General features: G+C 42.9%; 2 protein-coding genes and 1 long non-coding RNA gene across 3 annotated transcripts in view; 2 read left to right on the top strand and 1 right to left on the bottom strand.

The window, feature by feature from the left end:
• Window positions 1-1,264, top strand: part of LOC106815755 — a 19,537-nt gene extending 18,273 nt beyond the window's left edge. Inside the window, exon 4 of the long non-coding RNA XR_001394788.1 lies at window positions 899-1,264. This is a non-coding gene — a long non-coding RNA (uncharacterized LOC106815755). The remainder of the gene's footprint in view (window positions 1-898) is intronic.
• A 4,538-nt stretch (window positions 1,265-5,802) lies between these two features.
• Window positions 5,803-13,308, bottom strand: LOC106815756 (serine-threonine kinase receptor-associated protein-like). Its single transcript, XM_014820263.1, has 8 exons — window positions 13,294-13,308; window positions 12,979-13,108; window positions 12,233-12,368; window positions 11,649-11,803; window positions 10,752-10,851; window positions 10,368-10,505; window positions 9,380-9,516; window positions 5,803-7,058 (listed from the first exon to the last, which is right to left on the bottom strand). Exons 2-8 carry the CDS (start codon window positions 13,094-13,096, stop codon window positions 6,814-6,816), a joined length of 1,029 nt encoding a protein of 342 aa, XP_014675749.1. The 5' UTR covers window positions 13,097-13,108; window positions 13,294-13,308; the 3' UTR covers window positions 5,803-6,813.
• A 7-nt stretch (window positions 13,309-13,315) lies between these two features.
• Window positions 13,316-16,924, top strand: LOC106815758 (RPA-interacting protein B-like). Its single transcript, XM_014820264.1, has 7 exons — window positions 13,316-13,490; window positions 14,212-14,379; window positions 15,026-15,104; window positions 15,349-15,460; window positions 15,656-15,719; window positions 16,118-16,264; window positions 16,542-16,924. The coding sequence occupies exons 1-7, from the start codon at window positions 13,341-13,343 to the stop codon at window positions 16,569-16,571; spliced, it is 750 nt and encodes a 249-aa protein (XP_014675750.1). The 5' UTR covers window positions 13,316-13,340; the 3' UTR covers window positions 16,572-16,924.
• Window positions 16,925-20,801: the final 3,877 nt, after the last annotated feature.

Raw genomic sequence — 20,801 nt, 5'->3', positions numbered from 1 at the left:
CCGCCCAGGCTCTAGACTGCCCGCTGAATTCGTAAAAAAAAGGATTCGAACGCCGCCGACCTGGAGAAGAGAGCCTGAGAACACTTACATGCAAGCCTGGTGTCCCCTCCGCCCGAAGACTTAACAGCCCATTAGGTATGTGGTATTCAGTGCTACTCTATCTATCCATTATACTATCTATTCTAATCTATCTATCTATCTATCTATCTATCTAATCATATCTATACTATCTACTCCTATCTTATCTATCTAGTCTATCTATCTATCTATCTATCATCTATCTTCTAATCTATTCTATCGATCTATCTATCTATCTATCTTCTATCTATCTTATCTATCTATATATATAGTATCTATCTATTCTACTCTATCCCATCCATCCTCTATTTATCTTATCGTAATCTACATCTACCTATCTATCTGATACTATCTATATATCTATCTATATCTAATCTATCTATCTATCTATCTATCTATCTATCTATCTATCTCATCTATCTATCTGTCTATCTATCTATCTATCTATCCATCCATCTATATATCGATCTACCTATCTATCTATATCTATCTATATCTATCTATCTATCTATCTATCTATCTATCTATCTATCTATCTATCATATCTATCTATCTATCTAGCTATTTCTATCTATCTATGCTACTCTATCTATCTATCTTTTATCTATCGTATCTACCTATCCTAGCTATCTACGCAACCTAGTAGCTATCTATTACGCTGCGCTCTCTCTCGGCTCTCTCTCTCTCGCTCTCTCTCTCTCTCTCTCTCTCTCTCTCTCTCTCTTTCTCTCTCTCTGTATATATATATATATATGTATATGTGTGCGTGCGTGCCTGTCTGTGTATATTTATGTACTAACGTCGTCGTTTTGTTTCATAGCGGAGTGACAGATCAACGGCTGGAGGAGTGACAGATCTGCAGTGAACACGGAGAGAGGATTACCATGCGTGACGATGAGGATCGAACGTCGGCTGTTGACGATGCCGCCGTCACTCCCCGTAATTCCTGTCGGTTGAACCTTGAAATTCATGTCAGACATCGGAGTCACCATCCGCGGAAAAACCATGTATCTAACGCCGTTGCGCGACCAAAATAAAAAGGCACTATTGAAATAAGGGGCGGGTGTATGAATCTCAGACCGACCTACTCGCCCGTGATATAGATTGCAATCAGTCTCACACATCTTCAGCCATTCTAGCACGTCGTGAAAACGTAAGCATCGGTTGTCTTGTAATCGCTCTTAGGACTCGCGTCATGCATAGGTCGTAGAGGGGTGGGTGGGTGCGGGGGAGGGGTGGTTGGTTTCTGAAGTCGATTAGCATTCGTATATGAGACGCGGCTACACGTGAAACATTAAACGAGCAGGATAATGCACAGATTTGTCCTGGTGTTAATGTTAATAGGAGATATAGGCGGCTCTCTCTTTGAGGTTACCCGCGTGTAGCATGCAGATCAGGTTTTGTATACAGCCTCGCTTTCGCGCATGGCGTCGTATTCGTGCACGGCCTCGCGTTCTCGTATAGCCTCGCTTTCGTACACCGCTTCATTTTCATAACAATGAATAGCTGGTCATACATTAGCCTCTTTCCCTGTCTCAACACTTTGTTATATATTAGAAATTAAAACGACAGAATAACCGATCTGTGAATCCGTGATTTTTGCCCTGAAACGTCGTCAGGTCCCCCAAAAACATTCATCTTAATCTTTTTGTTAAAACGCAATGTAAAAATCTTGAAAGGTTATATTATTAGAACGTTCGAACCAGTGAAGGCTACTTGCATGATCGAATGCGCCGCACCCCGCCGCACCCCGCCGCACCGTCACCATTCACCACAACATAGAACACCACAAGCAGCATACCTATACTCACGCTTGGGAGCAAGATCGATCGGTGAACTAAAAAGCAGAGAAAAACAACTAATACTACAACTACGACTAAAAATAATCGGTCTCGTTACGACGGAAATTTATCGTCGATGCAGAATCACGTGTGATTATTATCAAGAGCTAATAATACCAAGAGCGGATAATACCATATCCTAATAATATCCGCTCTTGATAATACCTAGCTCTGGCATTCTTAGCTCTTGAGAGGGGCAAAGGTCACGAGTACACAGTCAGCTTACGAATGCTACTGCCTGTGTGTATATATATATATATATATCTGATATATATATATATATGTAACGCAAGGAATTGTGCAACATATAGCGTGTACACCGTTATTGTTTGTAACGGAATAGTCTAAGCATTTTGTTCCAACCACATTGGAACTTTACGATCGTCTACAGAAAATCGATCCCGAATTGTCGTTACAGGCGGATGAAATACGCGGATTAAATCTTAGCCCAACGCACAGAAATTATCGGTGACGACGTTGATGATGATTAGGATGATGACGATGAATACGGCGATGATGATGTTTGATAAATATAATAAGTATGATAATCATGAATATTGATGACAATCGACTGTCGCGTAAAATAAACACTCGATTGAATCCGATCCGCTGTGACATTCGGAGTCTGCGTCAGTCACGTGGTTGCGTTCAACATCCATCGCTACACCTGACAGCTTCAACCCGCGCAGCTTAGTGCATCACGCTCCTCGGGCAAGCATGACCTGCTCCTAGTACCTGGCCTATAGTCCCAAGCATAGAACACCCGACGAAGAGTTAATCGTGTGAAGCTGCGCGTCCGACTGTTCGCTATTTGACCCCCAGCGTGTATAATAAAGTAGATACCTTTGGTATCCGGTCTTGCATATAGATCGCAGCTTTAGTCTACGCGTTTTTTTGCTTTTGTTTTATCTACGGAGATGGCGCACACACAATAATTTACAAGTTGTGGCACGCAATATAGGGTACCCATAAATATGTAGCGTATAATGTACACGATACGCAATATATATATGCCTGTGCGGTCCGGTCATCGGAAAATCTATTCGAGCACGAGCAAGACGCCCGCAATACATTGTCTGCTGCCATCATGCACAGCCGGTCGGTATAAAACAGTTACTCTACGAATGTATATATTCATACTGATATGCCATGCAAACGAAACGCATAATTACTCATTACGGTTTTCTAAAATTTGTATAGTAGTTAGTTATAAGCATATATTCGCGACCGAGTGCAGGGATGACGTCATTGTCGTTGCAGACGCCTTTTTTGTTAAAGAATCCAGCGCGGATGTTACCCACTGACCATCTCTAGTTACGGACGAACTTATCGAGAACAATATAGTGAGAGTGCTGCTGCGGTGGATCGACACGCGTGATGCGACAAGTGTCGTCTGCTGCGTTGACGTCACGGTGACGATGATGAAATTAACCCGCCAATAGCAGACACGCATTTGTCTTGTGTTATGTTAGGCGCAACAAAGGCCTATAGATATAAACACATCTGTTTATATCTGTTGCCTTTACATCTGTTTACATCTGTTTTGCCTTGGACGCAACTAACAACGAAAATCGCTCGTTTCGCTCGAGTCCAGACTAGAGTTTCTCGAAATAAATGTCACGAAGATTCGCTTTAGCAAATTGCACGCAGTGTTGCGTGCACCGAGCACAGTGAAGAACATTTACCCGCGCCACTCAGTGTATACGTTAGAAATGGGTGTCTTGGGAATAAGTGATATCGGAAAGTCCAGCTGTGCTATTTATAGGTCATAGAAAAAGGGGGTATAAAATGGCCGAGGCGCGCGTAGGAAAATACATGATTTTTAAACACTCGTGCGTTTTTAGTTTTTGCATTAACACAAACATTGCAAAATATCTCAAATTACCACAATCTTATGTGACACACTAACCACAATGACAATATAAATTATCACTATCATATTTGTAAATGTTTCTGTAAACAGAAATTAACGCACCTGTGAATTAAAGTACGATGTTAGTGAAGAGAATTATAGATCAAAAACCTAGACTAGTCCTATCCTAGCCATGTTATATATAGGCAACTTATACCACCTCTTATCTGATCTAAATATGGCGGCGGGGACTTTCCGATAGCCTAAGGGCTTATTATTCATGAAGTCCCTTATTAATGAATGTGCCTAAAACTCATTTTACTACAGCATTGGCATGTGAACTATACATAATGCGACTCATATACATATTCTGCGCAGTAACAAATATCGATAATTGAATAAAACTTATCGCCATATTTTCAAGTGTTATTGTGGAAGAGTTATTACTCTATTTCTACCTGTACTCCAACGCAGATGCTCTACTGAGACCAAGCCCAGTAAGAATGACCTACTTTATACGAGTAAATATTTAACCTGGCGATAGCCGTAGCCTCATAAAATTCCTACTGGAGATGGGCAGGAGAGGTTCGTGATCCAAATATTGCCCAAGGGAACACTTTTTACGGTTTCGAGAAGTAAACCACCTATAGGATAAATCTCGGCTGATTGACTTTGCTCTAGAATTTATTAGTTATTTTAGGGTTACTTACATTTATTCGACGTTTATTAGTTTTATTAGCTCATCTGACGAAGTCTAATGCAGCTTGCAGAATCGCATGATTGTCCGTGCGTCCGTCCGTCCGTCAACAGTTGGGCACAAATCTTAACCGCTCGACGTACGGTCACGATATTCGGGACGTCGGGAGGGAGGGGGGAGATGGGGATCGTGAAAAGGACTCAGGATGACAAGTTTGGGGGTCAAGGGTCAAAGGTCAAGATGTGTAAACGGAGGGGAAATATTTCCCCCTTAACTTAAGGTATAGGAGGAAATACGGAATCGCGGCACAAATCTGAACGGCTCCACCTATGCAATTAATATTCGGTGTATATTAATTACGTGTGATGGGCAAGAAACGCATCACCAGTGCGAAATTGGAGATCACAGGTCAAAGGGCAGTGGGGAAAAGGTCAGATATCAGACATTTTCTGAGGACATGGCCTAATGGACAGAGTTAAAAACTTTTTTGTTTCAGCGCTGACCTACCATTTTTATCACTTTATTGAAAGGTCCATGAAATGTGCTTTCCACTGACGTGCGAAGAGTAAGTGTCTGATAACCTTTTGACCCTCAAGAGGAAGGTTAAACATGGATTCCTGAACTGCCTCAATGACGTCACAGCGTTCGCATATTCATGGCACATCCATAATCTACAAACCCAATAAGCCTGGATAGCCGAACACGTACAGCACGCGCGTCACGGCTCAAAGGTCGTTACATCGAATTCCATCTGATTTTATATTATTTACCTGTTTTCTGTATTTTTCTATCTTTATCCATTTAACAATTTTTTTCCAATTAACGCAAATATTTACATGATTTATTTACAACAATTTAATAACTACAAATAATTTTTACCGCACTTTAAAAAAAAAAGGGTTAGGGTTAGGGTTAGGGTCACAATGCACCATTAAACAGGAGTTTCAGGCACGCAATTTCTATCAACCAATGGGCTTTGGGAGGTATGCAGAATGCGGGGGGGTTGCTGAAATGATGTGTACGCAACTGCGTATCTGCATATCTGCGCCTAACAAAGTTGTCACTACGCACGACTTAAATGTTACGTTTATAACCGTAGCAACAGACCTCAGATGAGCCCAGACGCTCTGCGGCTCTTGTTAAAACCAAAAAGACAAATGCTTACGGTCAGCAAACTGTGGCCACGCCAGCTTAGGTCACTTTAAGTTTAATGCTAAAATCGGGAATACTCAGTCTGGTTTATGAACGTTTTCTAAAAGTGATTTACAGAAGTTATTTCTCACCACGACTTCGCCTGCACTGTAGTACACAAAGAATAAGCAAGAAAACATGTCTATATGTGATTGCGCTTTTTTTGCGATAACAAAGCAACATACATGTATGCAGTGAAACGATTCAGTCCCAAATATTACACGGCATCGGCACTGCGACGACCGACCGACCACTCATTACAGGTCTGCTCTCATGAATCTTGGCTATGGGAAGCAGGACAGAATACACGAACACTGCATGGGGGGGTAGGTACCACATGAATTGTTGCTGCCATCTAGCACAAAGCAAGCCTCGTTTTTCAATCCCTTTATATACAGCATCTCATTTTGCAGCCAGCAAATTAAAAATAACTCGTTACCGGAAGCTGCGCTCAGCTCACAATGGGCGATATCTCACGCGTATGATATGCAAGACTGTAGAGGGCGCCAGTATCTGCCGAGCGACACGTAGGACGGCTCAGCGTGTTCTGCCGCCACGATTCCGACGCTTACATAAATAATTTTTTCTCTAAATAAAGACGAGACGCTAACGCGACATGATCCGCTCCGACGAGTCGTGCGCACCTCAGCGCCCTCTAGCTTCCATCCTCATCCTCGCTCGCCCACTCTGCCGCGCATGTGTCCCGCCCCCTCCCGCCCGACCCACGTCCCAGTTAGCACCAGGTGGCGCCACAGTCGCAGGTCAGAGCGGAGGAAATTGGCGGACAAACCGCGGCGGCGTCCATCTAAAAACTCGGAGATGCCGCGTCGAACGATGAGAACCGACTGTCTATTTTGGTGCGATCCTCGTGAATCGACGCCTCCTCCGCCGACTTGTTAGATGGACGCGTGAGGTCCCCCTCCCCCTCTCTCTCCCGTCCGCTCACCGTCACTCAAGTCGACGCTCTGGGCTTTCACCGAGCGGAAAAGCACGACGACGCGGCGGCGCGCCACCCTCGGAGATGGAAGCAGCGCACTCCTGCTCCCGGCAACGGAGATTGCTACCATCCAAACGACAACGCAGCATTGCCACGACAACGACATGTTCGCCACTCCGACGTCAAACACCGGACGCCACGCGCCGCACTACACCGTCTATGCCTCGACCTTCATCTCCTGCGGCCCCGCGCCGTTCGAGGCGTTGCCGTTGACGATGGCGGTGGCGGCAGCGGCGGCGTCGGCGGTCTCTCCCGGCGCGACGCACTTCCAGAGGCCGTACGTCTTCCCGACGGTCGTCTGCCAGAGCCGCAGCGTGCCATCCTCGGAGCCACTCGCATACAGCTCACCGTCGGGCGAGAAGCGCACGCAGTGCACGGCACCGAAGTGACCCTTGGACGACTCTGCCGACAAAATGCTAGGCGTTAGGGTTAGGGTAATAATATTTGTAAATCTTGTAAATATTTGTATAATCTTTGTTTGCCCTCACCCGACCCAGGCTGAAAAGTTTGGGTAGGTGGTAAGCTTAAATTTTTTTTTGAGGGGGGGTCTTTTTACAAAGTCAGCATGGTGTCTACATGCTCAGGGGTGCTTGTGTGGAGATACCTTTTATGTTAGATGTTTGTTTTGCTTGGTACATAATGTATTACCTACAGATTTATATAATGTACAGTGATACAATTTGTAAAAAAAAAAGAATGGGAAAGATCAATAAAAATGTTTGAGTCGGCCCCTTTTTGGTGGGTCGGTCGGGTGAGGGCAAACAAACAATGTTTTTACTATGGCCTAGGGCAGAGATTCTTAACCTGTGGTCCATGGACCCCTTTGGGTTCCATAGATGGGCTTCAGGGGGTCCGTGAACCACATTGCAGGGTGCAAAGTTAACGGGTCCGGAGTCAAATACTCACTGATTTACTGTCGGACTCCCTGATTTAATATACGTGCAGGAATCCGTGTGACTCCCTGAAAATTCTGCCATACTAACTAGTTCATTCCAGAGCACGGCCTCGCGGAATTACCATATTTTTAAGCTAATGTTCAAAGAAAATTTGGCAGACGTGCAGCCGCATGAATCTTAAAAATAATCACATGCGTTATTGTTAATATCTTTAATTTTGAACCTCAGACTGCAGACTCCCTCATTTTGCTGCGGACTCCCTCTTTTTGAGGGTAGGGAGTCCGTTGGACTCCCGTGTTCAAAAGTCAATTTCTACCCCTGACATTGTATGCAAAATTTTGTGTTTATGTGCTTATGTGCATTTTTCTGGAGAGGGGTCACCAGATTCTCAAAGGGGTCCAGGACCAAATGGACTCCATGACTCAAAAAAGATTAAGAACCACTGCGTTAGGGCGTCGCACGCAATACACACTGTGTACACGTGCACGTGCAGGTGTGTGGGTGTGAGCACCAAGACAGTCAAGGCTAACTACAATCTAATAGCAGAGACAGCATTCATTGTAAGCATCATCGTGCTAACCCTAACCCACACCTTAACCTTAAACCTAACCTACATCCACATGCTAACCCACACCCTCTACCCAACCACCCAAACCCTGACCCATAGTCTAACCCCAACGCACAACTTAACGCACATCCTAACCCAAACTTGAACCCACAACTAAACCCCATAACGCTAACCCACATCCTAACCCTAACCAACACTCTAGCGCTAACCCACACTCTAACCCACACCCTAATGCTAACCCACAGCTCTTAGCGGCTAACCACACTCTAATGCTAACCACACCCTTATATGCTAACCACACTCTAACACCTAACCCCACACTCTAATGCTAACCCACACCTAACCCACACTCAGCAGCTAACCCAAAACACTCTAACCTAACCCCATCTCTATATGCTAACCACACTCTTAAACCCTAACCCACACCTCTAATGCTAACCCACACTCCTAACCTAACCCACCTCTAATGCTAACCCACACTCTTAACCACTACCCCACACTCTAATAGCTAACCCACACCCTAACCCACACTCTAAGCACTAACCCAACCTCCTAAACCCACACTCTAACCCTAACCCAACACTCTAAGCTAACCCATCACCCTATGCTAACGCCACAGCCCTAACCCACTACTCTAACCACACCACTAACCCCCAGCTACGGTGCACCGGAACCTAGCGCCTAACCCACACCCTAACCCACACGTCTGAACGCACCACACTCTAATCCAACCCATACCCTAACCTAGTCCACACCCTAACCCACACTCTGACGCTTAACCCACACACCTAACCCTAACCCACACTCTAACGCTAACCCACACCCTAACCCACACTCTAATGCTAACCCACACCCTAACCCACACTCCAACGCTAACCCACACCCTAACCCTAACCCACCCTTAACAGCCGACGGCCCGCACCTATGACCCATAAGTCTAACGCCCAACCGCACAACTTAAGCACATTCCTAACTATACTAACACCCAATCTAACCCACATAACACGTAACCCACATCCCTTAACCTAACCCACACTCTAATGCTAACCCACATCCTAACCCTAACCCACACTCTAATGCTAACCCACATCCTAACCCTAACCCACACTCTAATGCTAACCCACATCCTAACCCTAACGCTAACCCACACTCTAACGCTAACCCACACCCTAACCCCGGCACGACCCTGGTGACCCCTGCGTGACCCCAACACGACCTCTGCGTGACCCCATCACGACCCCGGCGCGACCCCCGCTCACCGATCTCGACGCCGGTGTTGTAGTCGTACTTGTACATCGTGAAGTTCTCGCCGCCGAACACGAACATCTGTTTGTCGGGGTGCAGTGAGGCGGAGTAGAGCAGCGTCGGGCCGACGTGCGTCTTCAGCAACTCAAAGCTGTAACACAAGCGCGCAGTGAGTACGCGGTACAGACACATGCTCTCTAAGGGTGTAACGATGCATTTTGTTTCGGTTCGGTTCGGTTTTCGGATTTTGCTCTTTGGTTCGGTTCATTGGGTTCGGTTATTTTCAGTAATAAAAATGCTGAGAAGATGGGAGAAATTTTCCGTCCATTTTGAATAATAATAATGAATGACGAAAATCTCACGCATTGTCACCCCGCACACGCTGAGAAAAGTACGAGGGACAGGGCTTGGCATAAGTGCTGAGCTGTTTGCTCGCTGTGTGCGCCCCTCCCCCCCCCTAACTGAGAGTGGGTTGAATGTATTTCCCGGAACCGAACCGAGAATTGAAACAAACAAAAACAACCGAACCACCGAATGTCGCTACCGAACGCGGGGTACAGATACATGCTCTCTGATACAGTCAGGATCGATGTCTTTGCAAAAAGTCGCACTACTCGGTAAGATGATCCTCTGCGGGTGTTCGAATCGGGAGTGCAGGGCGTTCTGTGTTGACAGGGCCATAATAAAAATATTTTTTGTTTGCCCTCACCCAACCGACCCGCCAAAAAGGGGCCGACTCAAAATTGTTTATTGATCTTTCCCATTTTTTTTTTACAAATTGTATCACTGTACATTATATAAATCTGTAGGCAATACATTATGTACCAAGCAAAACAAATATTCAACATAAAAGGTATCTTCACACAAGCACACCCGAGCATGTAGACACCATGCTGAATTTGTAAAAAAAACAACCTTAAAACAAAAGCCTACCTACCTACCCAAACTTTTCAGCATGGGTCGGGTGAGGGCAAACAAATATTTTTTGAATTGTGTCCTTACGTGTCAGCGTTGTAGAAGGCGACGGTGTTACTGTAGGTGACCGTCAGGATCTCCCCGTCCTGTGACAGCTCCATGCCCGTCACATTCGATGGCACGTCCAACTTCTTCACTTCCGTCCCCGTCGTGACATCCCACATCCTACCGCAAACATTATCTCGTTTAATTTCTTTATGCGGTTAACAATTTTACCACGCAAATTATTAAAATATTATTAACCATACATTATTTAAAAATAATAATTAAAAAATAATAATTATAACAAAATTATGGGAAATAAAAAATTATTAACCATGCATTATTGAATCATAAATTATCGAAAGAACGACACAAAAAAGTGTACAATGTTGGTAAAGGGTGTGATGCTGTTTTTTACTGGGTGGTTACCTGATGGTTTTGTCTTCTGCAGCGCTGACAATCCTTCGACCATCTTGGAGAAACACTACCTCTTTCAGATTACCGGTATGACCCTCAAACTTCAGAGGATCTGAAATAGAGGGGCAGGTCAATGATCAATGAAGATACTCATGCATAAACCAGCATACAGCTGAGCATCAGTGGGAGCCACAGCCACTGGGGCAAAAACCATGCCTTAAAAATTTGCCACTTGTATTAGTTTACATCATTGTTTACATTAATTATTAGGGTCGGCATTTGAGTTTGGCAGTAATCACCAGTTTATAGGCACTTGTCAGTGTTCTACATGTGTGTACCCTAATTATTATAGAAGGCCTAGCAGTGAATATTGAGAGCAAGCATATATTCTATACTACAGTATAGTATAGTGCATAAAAAGATGGCTACGAATGCGAAAATCCTATTGTGTATGTTCCCTCATATAGGATTGGCACAAATCTCCTTTCTCCTTTCCTCAACCGAGCAAACCTTACAGCTACATAACTCAACATTAATAAAGATAGAATCAATTCCCTTTCTCCTGTCCCATTCATCACGCAAACCTCGCAGACCCCATGAAACTATCACAGCTTTCTGCCAACCCAACTTTATACTGCAGACAGGGACGGACTGGCACCTTGTGGGCCCTCGGGCAATACCTGTGATTGGGCCCCGGTCCACTGACCGCGGTCCGGGGTCCGAACTTTGTGAAACTCAAAAGGCCTGCAATATCAGAAAAGTGGAAATCTTGGTGGAACCCTCACCCCCTATGGATTGGAAAAAGTCCTCGGATTTGGGGCACAATATTTTTCAGACCGACCGATAAAGAAGAAAAACTGAAAAAATGAGCAACTTAAGCACGAGTGCAGCACGCGCAAGTTACACTACCAGCTTCTGGCTTTGCCAGGTCGAACAGTTTCACGAGTTTCTCCATGCTGCCTGTGAGCAGACGGCTGGAGTCGTACGAGAAGTCCACAGTCTTCACGATGTGTGTGTGCGTGAACGAGTGCTTCTCCTGGCCAGATATGGCATCCCACAGCTTGCTGCAAGAGAAATACCGACCCGTAAACACACAAACAGGATTATGATACTCTGCCCAGTGAATGACCCTATTTCCCAGTTGGTTCATCCTGGTTCCTGATTTGTACACGGTGCAAATATCTATTGTATCCATACACTTTTGAAGCACCAGTTTTATTTCACTATAATGCTTAGTGAAGTAACTGTCATATAAATTATATAGGCCCTATAAATTATTGTGACTTTTACCCTTAACGAACAGTCACACCACAGGACTCAAACCACACACTTTTTAGCCCGCATTTAAGCGTGGTATCCACAACAAACTACTAGACTAGACCATCACTGCCCCAACTGAAACAAAGTCCGCTGGAATTTACGCGTTAGCGCAAGGTTGTATAATTCGTGCTGTTGCCAAGCCAGCTTTTCAGTGCTCAGTGAACTGTACGTACGCGGTGAAATCAGCTGCTCCGGTTGCCGCCACGGTGGCCTCCCTGTTTAGACAAGCTCCCCACACTGCTCCTCGATGCCCCTCGAATGTGCCGACCCAGTCGCCTGTGTCGCCCTGGCGCAACATTGGCTTTCCATCTACAAAATGATGCTCAGTCCATACACGCTTTTACAGACACTAATAATTCATTAATTGGCATGTACATCTATCAGTATCATCACTCTATGACATAATGACAGTACACTTTATTAGTAAATATACAAATATACAAATAATGGCATATAACCTGTGCGGAGAGAACAGTGGTTGAGGCAAGCGATAATCGCATATATTCGTGTTTAGAAAATAGACCAGGCCTCAGTGGTGCTGAGAGGGTCTATGTCCACCAGGGTACTATCAGAGGGTACCTTGGTATTATCTTATATTATAATATGCCGGCCGTAGTGTACCTCGCCTACTCCACTAACGAGTCTAGGGAGTCGCCTACGCCTACGCCTACGCATACTCCCTAACCCTAACCATATCAGATAGTTACCAGGGTACGTTCCGGTATACCGGACCGTACCCAGGGTACGTTCCGGCAGTACCCTGGGGGACATAGACCCTATGGCTATGTCTATGACTATGACTATGGGGTATGAGCCCCAGTGGCAGTGGTGGTGCATCACGAGCATGACATCTGCGGTATGCGACCACATATCTCGCCTCAAACAAAAAGTCAAACCCTGAAAGTTTGCAAAATGCTACCTTTCGATGCAGCTATGAGGAAGGAGCCGTTCGGAGTGACCTGGCTGAAATGAAGGTGTACCACGGGCCGACTATGGCCACTGCAGGTCAATGGTGTTTGTCGCAGCAGGGTAGCCATCGTGGACGGTGTCTGAGCAAAAACGCAACCGCGTATATTCTGTTTTAAATATCATACCGCTGTGCTATACTTATAGGCAAAGCCTATTTCTTTAAGTTTATTTTTCAAATTTTTGTGTAATATATTCAACCAAATTATCTGATTATACTAATAATTAGAAAATAACATAATATAAATTAATCGGTTATATATTATACCGTGGTTAAATTTTCTCGTGCACACAATCACCGCGGTCACGAGTGCAATGACGAGTGCTACAAACTCGGCAAGAACATGTACGAGAATGGCAGGCATTCATCATAGTCCAAGCAGTCGTCCGCACCCGCACAAACAACGCGATCATTCGTCTCTGTACAAGAACCGAACTCCTAATTGGAAGGAAGCTTTTAGGAAGGTATATTGAATCGCACTTAACGCAGCCCTTATAATGGCGTGAACACACGGCGAGAAGCTTGCAAGCTCATGTTGACATTGTGACTGTCAGTGATGCTGAAGCCAGTGAAGGGGTCGGGTCGTTCGACTCGTTGTCGTATCACTATCACTATCACTGATAGTATCAGGTACTACATATATGTACCCGAGGTACATATATGTATACACAAAGTGTACCAGACTTGTACTACAGAAGTGTACCCTAACCCTAACCCTAAACATACCTCGTATAAAAATATAAACATAATTGATAGTTTTAATACTAAACTGAGTAAACAACCTAAAACTACCTCGGGTACATCATCATACATGATGTAGTACCTGATACGACAACGACCCTTTGTGCGCTAGATTGTAAATAAATAAAATTATAGAATGTAAAATATCTACCTGAGCTCAAAGTCAAAGGAAAGGCTAGAGATTGCAAACATTTCTACAGTCGCCCTCGGGGTAGAAGTACATCATTATGAGCATACGAGTGATGAAGTGTGTAGTATATTGCATGGATGTCAGACAGTCAAGATTTATCTGTATAAATGTATTGCGTTTAGATTTACAGTACACGCGTCGACTAGCAGAACTGCCAGAAGTTGGGCTCGATTATTAACAATTATAAATTAATTATAATAATTAAGCATATTATAATGTTACAGATAGCTGATACCCTTTCTATCATTTTGCAGAGGTGCTTTGAACAACTGAAGAGTCGGAGAGAGAGCGTGATTGAGCGATTCCGGCAATGCCCATCCAACTGTCAATTAAAAGAAGAGGAGGAGGAGTTAGTAGCATTACTGATAAAGGAAGAGTGGAAGAAGATGAGAGAAGAGAAACTAGCTTCCTTTGATGAAGAGGTATGTTGTGCCACGTAAATTTTACATAAACGAGGCCACCGGTAACACTGAACAACGATTTAGCATGAACAAAATGTCTAGGTCAACAGCAGTCTGCAAAATTAACCACTGGCCCGGTATCCGAGGCAAGTAAATTTTTTGTGGGGCCAATGAAACTGGTAAATGAACAAGACCGATGGGCCAGTGGGAAAAAATTGAGTAAATGCATGGTCTATTAATGATATTTCAGCTTTTTTATGTGATGATCAGTCTGAGAATTGACCGAAATTCCCGATATTTTATATGAAAATTTACCGATATTAACGATAGGGCATCATATTCTTGATCTTAAGTAGGGGAAGTAACTAGTCAACACCATGCGTATTTGTCGCCGCTATAGGTCGCAACAACTTCCGGTTTCCGGTCCGGTTCCGTTTCTCTTTTCATAATTAATATGATGATCATTGATTTGGGCCTGTAAAACGTAGTGTGGGCCAGTGAATTATACATTTCTACAGGCCCGCTGGGCCAATGAGGGTGGAAGTTTTTCATGCAGACTGCAATAGTAGCCTGTCTTGCAATGTAGAGGTTGGGGCAATGTAGGCTCAGCTGCTACAGGCTATCTGGATAGTAATGTGCTAGTAATTAAGCCTTCTATCTGTTTCAGTTTTTGCGAGATGGATGTGAACACGTAGAAAGCTGTTTGTCTGTTATGGAGGACATCAAGGCAAGCCTGATGGAGGAAGGTATCATGTGTTATAATTACCATGCACTGTCCTTCGTAAGAGAGTAGCCAGGTCAACATGTTCCATCGTAATGCAAATCGCAATGTTTGCTATATATGTAGGCACAATATATTGCAGTTATTTTCACTTAAAGTTGAAGTCCAATGATGATCTGATGGTCCGAATGACCAGAGAGTGGCCGTGTTTTACTGCCATAACCTGGATATCAACTTTGTCAACTTTATGACATCTTTGTCTGTAACAGAGGCAGCTATGGTGCGAGAATATGAGACACAGTTGTCACTGGATGAAGCACAGATCTGTGATGCTGTTAGAAGCCTGCACACAGATGATATAATATGCCCATTTTGCCAGCGGTAAAGTATAATTAATTGGTAGAGGTTGAGATAGCATAATAGAGAGGAGAGAATAGATATTATGTAGAGAGAATATATAGAGAGAAATAGATGAGGTACACACACCACACATATGTCTATACAATATACATACATAAATAAATAAATATTACTAGATCTTTTTTACTCTGTTATGATTCATTAATTGCTTTCCAGGTATCCTATCATGATCAACAGATCTGTGATATTCTGTCGCTGTGGACTTCGCATTAATACACAGGTAGGTGTCATAAAGACATTTTTTGTGCTAAAGGTCCCAACTAGAATGAACAGAACTCAGTAGTTAAATATCATGTGCAAATTAAAGAAGAAAACCTATATTTGCGTGTATATTGTCCTGTTGAGTAATTCGATGTTCAATGCCAACTGTTGCTTATCATGCTAACATGTGAGAACGGTGAAATGTTTAGTTATATTGTAGTATCATATACATTGACCAGTTGCCCCATACACAGAAAAATCATTTATATATGTATATATATCGAATGATTCCCCCACATAACCTGTACTTTGTGTTTGCCCTTTGCATGTCTGTGTATGCCCATGTAACTCTCTTGCCCTACGTATTTGGTTGTGCATTTGTTACTCTCTAAGTGACCATTAGCACGTGCTAAACAGGAGGATGCACTCACACTGGGGATGGTACGAAGCAACTTGGACGAAGGTCTGCAGTCCCATAGCAGCGTCTGCCACAATCAGCCACACTTTTCCGTGCTACAGACGGAGGCAAACGGGACAACCTCGTTCCTTATGATGACCTGCACGGTATGTTGTCGCCCTTACGTTATACTCGCTTAGAATTTTTCATGAGCATCTGTAGAGTAAAATCTTTGTACTGGGACTAGGTTTTACTGAAAAGAGAAACAATTCAGACTAATTTGATAGACTATATAGGTGTTGTTAGGGTAAGGGTGTGGCGACTGAGATAATGCAATGTTTGCCTGTATTGTAATGTTCAATATAGCCGCTTGCTGTTTGCTATCAGTGTCCGTTTTTCTCTCGCGATGGACAGAATGTTAGTGAATGTTATGTTTCGTTTCAGTTGTGTGACTTCATGCATGTCGTGATATGAGATCTTGTCGTTTCTTCAACAACTGAGAAGTACTCTTTCATCACTGCCACACGAGAATGTCCGAGGTTTTTGGCATTTGGGTCTGTTTGTTAGTTTTTAGTGTTTTCTACCCAATACAAATGCTGGCACTTTTGAAATATGAATATAATTGCAATGAATCATGATAGTTTATTTGTATGTATTTAGTAAGCTACCAACTAAAATTTCTATTTGTGTTATAGATGTAATATATAGATCTACTGTATCATATTAAATGCTATTTTTGTTAAGAAATAAATCGGTGTCAAGTTTGATTACATTGTTTTAGTTATGCTGGCATGAGAAATACAATAAAGAACCTGCCTATAAATTCACATTATTTCTATTGCTCTTATAACATTGCATCAAACAATGACAACGGTGAGTAGCGGAACTTTGTGATCACCTATAGCACGACTGGACACAACCATGATCGATATTATCTGCATATTACCACTTGCATTGAGAGTGAATAGAAACAAATATTTATGTTTACTCATCATATTTTTATTATATTAATTATGTATCGCACGCACGCACACGCACACGCACACACGCACACATATATTTATGGTATATATAATATTATTTATAATTATATATTTATGATACTTTTTTTTATATTTTTTGTAAAAATATTTGTTTTTTATCCACTCTTGATTATACATGCAGATACACCCCTGTAGAACAGAAATCTGTCTATAGAATAAAGGCTATTACTTATCTTTGTTATAGCCTGTCAGCTAACTTTTCATGCATCTGCTACTTACCATCGTTCTCTCTCTCTCCCCTCCCCTCTCTCTCTTCCCTCTCCCATCTTTCTTTCTGTCTCTCGCTCTCCTATCTCTCTCTCTTCCTTCTTCCATCTCCCTTTCTGTCTCTCTTTGCCTTTTCTCTCTCTCTCTCTCTCTTCCTCTCCTCCCTCTCTCTCCCTTTTTCCTTTATCTCTCTCCCCTCTCCCTTTCTCTATCTTCTATCTCCTCTCCCTTTCTCTCTCGCTATCTTTCTTGTCTCCAATTCTCTCCTCTCTCTCTCTCCCCTTTCCTTTTCTCCCTCTTTCCCCTTTCCATTTCTCTCTCTCCCCCTCTCCCTTTCTCTCTCACCCTCTCCATTTCTCCCTCCCCTCTTCCATTCTCTCTCTCGTCTCCAATTCCCCCTCTCTCCTCTCCCTTTCCTTCACTCCCCTGTCCATTTCTCTCTTATTATCCTCTCCCGTTCTCTATCTCCATTCCTCCCCCCTTTCTCTCTCTCTCCCTTCTCTCCCTCTCTTTCTTTGTTCAAAGATACGTGGTGATAACAAGTGCAATGCTGAGGTGCAAAGGTGCAAGTGAAATTTGACAAAACAATAATATATAATAATAATTATAAGTAATAAATAAAATAAATAGAAACTAACAAAATAGACTGCTCAGTGCTCTAAACCAGAGCATATAAATCACCTTTTATGATATTTATGGTGATTTATATTCTGTCTAAACATAGAAATTATATAGATAACCTATCTATATTATCTATATATAGCCTATAGGGTTATATAAATTATAATCTATATAAGGTTATCTATATTATTTCCATAGAAATTAGGTTATCTATATTATTTCTATGATTATTTCTTGCTCTGCTCTAATAAGTCTAAACCATAGAGTTAGACCCATAGAGTTATAATATATATATTATATATTATATTTATACAACTCTATGCCATGGTCTAAACTTTCTGAAATTCAGACCGCCTTTACCGCCATCTACTCCGTTACTGACGTGAATGTTCACTTGTTTACATAGTACGCTTTGAAAACATCAGCGGGATTAGTGTATTATTTGTTTTCGTTGCTTATTCCCGCATGTTGGATCTACAATAAAATTTGACTATACGTAAGTTAACATTTAAGGATTACCATTAGCAACTTTATTTGTAATGAACATTGTTTATTTAACTTTATGCGTTACTTGACGTACTTGAAAAGTTTATAGGCGACTCAAATTGAGTCGCAATGATTTTGATTTGATCTTTGATTGCCAATGCCAATGGCAATGGCAATGGCAATGTGAATCGTCAATTGCCGAAGACTGGACAATCATAGCTCTAGTAGTACTATAGCCCGCGTACAGATGCCGCAGGGCTATAGAACGTTCTATTACGAATGTAACGTTGAATTAAAGTTCGATGTAGAAATGATGAAGAAGAAATCCAAACTTGTGTGGCAGATATTAAAGTTTATTCAGTTTAAAGAGGCTAGATATAGTTGAACGGCTACTGAATGTTATGGATGTTGATATATGCACCAAGAGGTGGCGCCACGAGTATGCGTGGGGACTCGGGGTGCTGGAGAGTATGGTGGAATAAACGAGTTGCATTACACAACATGTCGATTGTGTCTTGAAGAGACTTCTTTATAAATGAATAACGTCTAGGCAAACACTGAATAAACTTTAATATCTGACACACAAGTTTGGATTTCTTCTTCATAATTTCTACATCAAACTTTAATTCAGCATTACATTTTGGAGCCAGTGACCAATCCAAAACCTGGGTGTTCCTTTGCGGACGCAACGCAAGGTAGCAGTACTTCACTATATCAATCTACGGGCCAGCAACGAAACAGAAAAAGAGAGTGACGAGAACAGGAGCAAGAGTAGGAGAAACGAAGAACGACGGAGAGCGATCGAGAGAGACGAAGAATGACGGAGAGCGAGAGAGAGAGGGAGGGACGGAAAGAGCGAGACGCGGGAGTGAGAACGGTGGATACACACGGCGTAAGAACTACTGTGAGTAAGTCAGCGTGAAGGAAGGAAGGGCTGGTGTTGCATTCGTGTTACTGCGAGGGCAAGTCCGAGTCTCGACCTATGTGAGAGAGAGAGAGAATTAAGATAGCAGAACAGAAAAGGCAAGGCTGACAGAGCAGAGACAGGACATGAAAGATATATTGCAAACTGTAATGGCTAAAAAAAATTATAGAATTTAATTGGTGGAAAGCTTCAATCTCGTGCCGTCGAAACTGGACGTGAAAGTATGACATCATCAGGAATGTGTATTTTTATCTGTTTTTCTTTGTTTTATGTACGCGGAATTTTTTTAACGTACGAATGCTCGGGATCAACTTACTCCAGCCAGTCAGCGGGAACTATGTATTTCCGCACGTGGAGGAGTGGGCGGGTTATGTTGGTTGTGGACAAAAACGTTGTTGTCAAGCAACAAATTAATAATAGTATTAGTAATTTGTTCATCTTTGATGACAAAACTAATATTACAATCTTTTTTGATTGCTTTTAAAATTTGTTACTTGACAACAACAATGTTTTTGTCCACAACCAACACAACCCGCCCACCCCTCTACGTGTGGAAATGTATATAGTTCCCGCTGACTGGCGCTGCTGCAGCGCCACCAAAAATGGCTGTTTGAAGTTCGTAAATAATGTTCATTCATAAGAAATACCGCAAGTAGACCATTTCAACAATAGAGGTTAAATTTTAGTAGCGGATATAACTTAATACATATATTCACTTTGGATAAGAGGCATTAATTGCCTACCACAGACGTTTTATAGCCGCGAGTAACCGTGAATAAGTTGGTCCCGAGCATTCGTAATAGAATGTTCTATAGCCCTACGGCCCCTACGTCAACTGTACGCGGGCTATAGTACTAGAGCTAGGACAATCATAACCGTACCATGAATACTATTTTTACTAGTGGCCTGTAAAATCCTCTACATCGTCCGTGAGAGTGTATCGACATCACTCCCACACATGTCGAAAACCCCTTACACCCGCGGAAGCGTGATTCAACATCCTCCTTCACACATATGGTTACAAGTACTCCTTCACACAGAAGCGTAAACATCTCCCACACATTGTACAAAGCCTTAGACGCCGAAGGAAGCATATCTCCTATTTAACCTAAGCATCTCCCACTGAAGGCAAGCGCTCCTCTCACAGATCATAAGGCTTCTCCAACAGAAGTAAGCTCCTGCCTTCATAAAGTAAGCCAGTTCTTTACGAGTGACAGCGCACTAGAACATTAGGCTCGTAAACATCCACCTGAAATAGCATACTGCATTGAAGATTTCTCTCCCTGCGATCCGATCGCTCAGATATTTTCCTCGTATGTTTCGAATTCCACTTCGATACCACTTTTTTCCGTCCAATAGATGGGCGCGACTACGCGTATATAACTGTGGAGTTGTACCAGAGCATATAATTCACTGATCTTA

This window comes from Priapulus caudatus, unplaced genomic scaffold (genome assembly GCF_000485595.1).
Source record: "Priapulus caudatus unplaced genomic scaffold, Priapulus_caudatus-5.0.1 Scaffold1192, whole genome shotgun sequence".
Taxonomy (NCBI): Eukaryota; Metazoa; Priapulida; class Priapulimorpha; order Priapulimorphida; family Priapulidae; genus Priapulus; species Priapulus caudatus.
The sequence above is the reverse complement of the archived record's forward strand: the minus strand, read 5'-3'. Positions and strand labels throughout refer to the sequence as shown.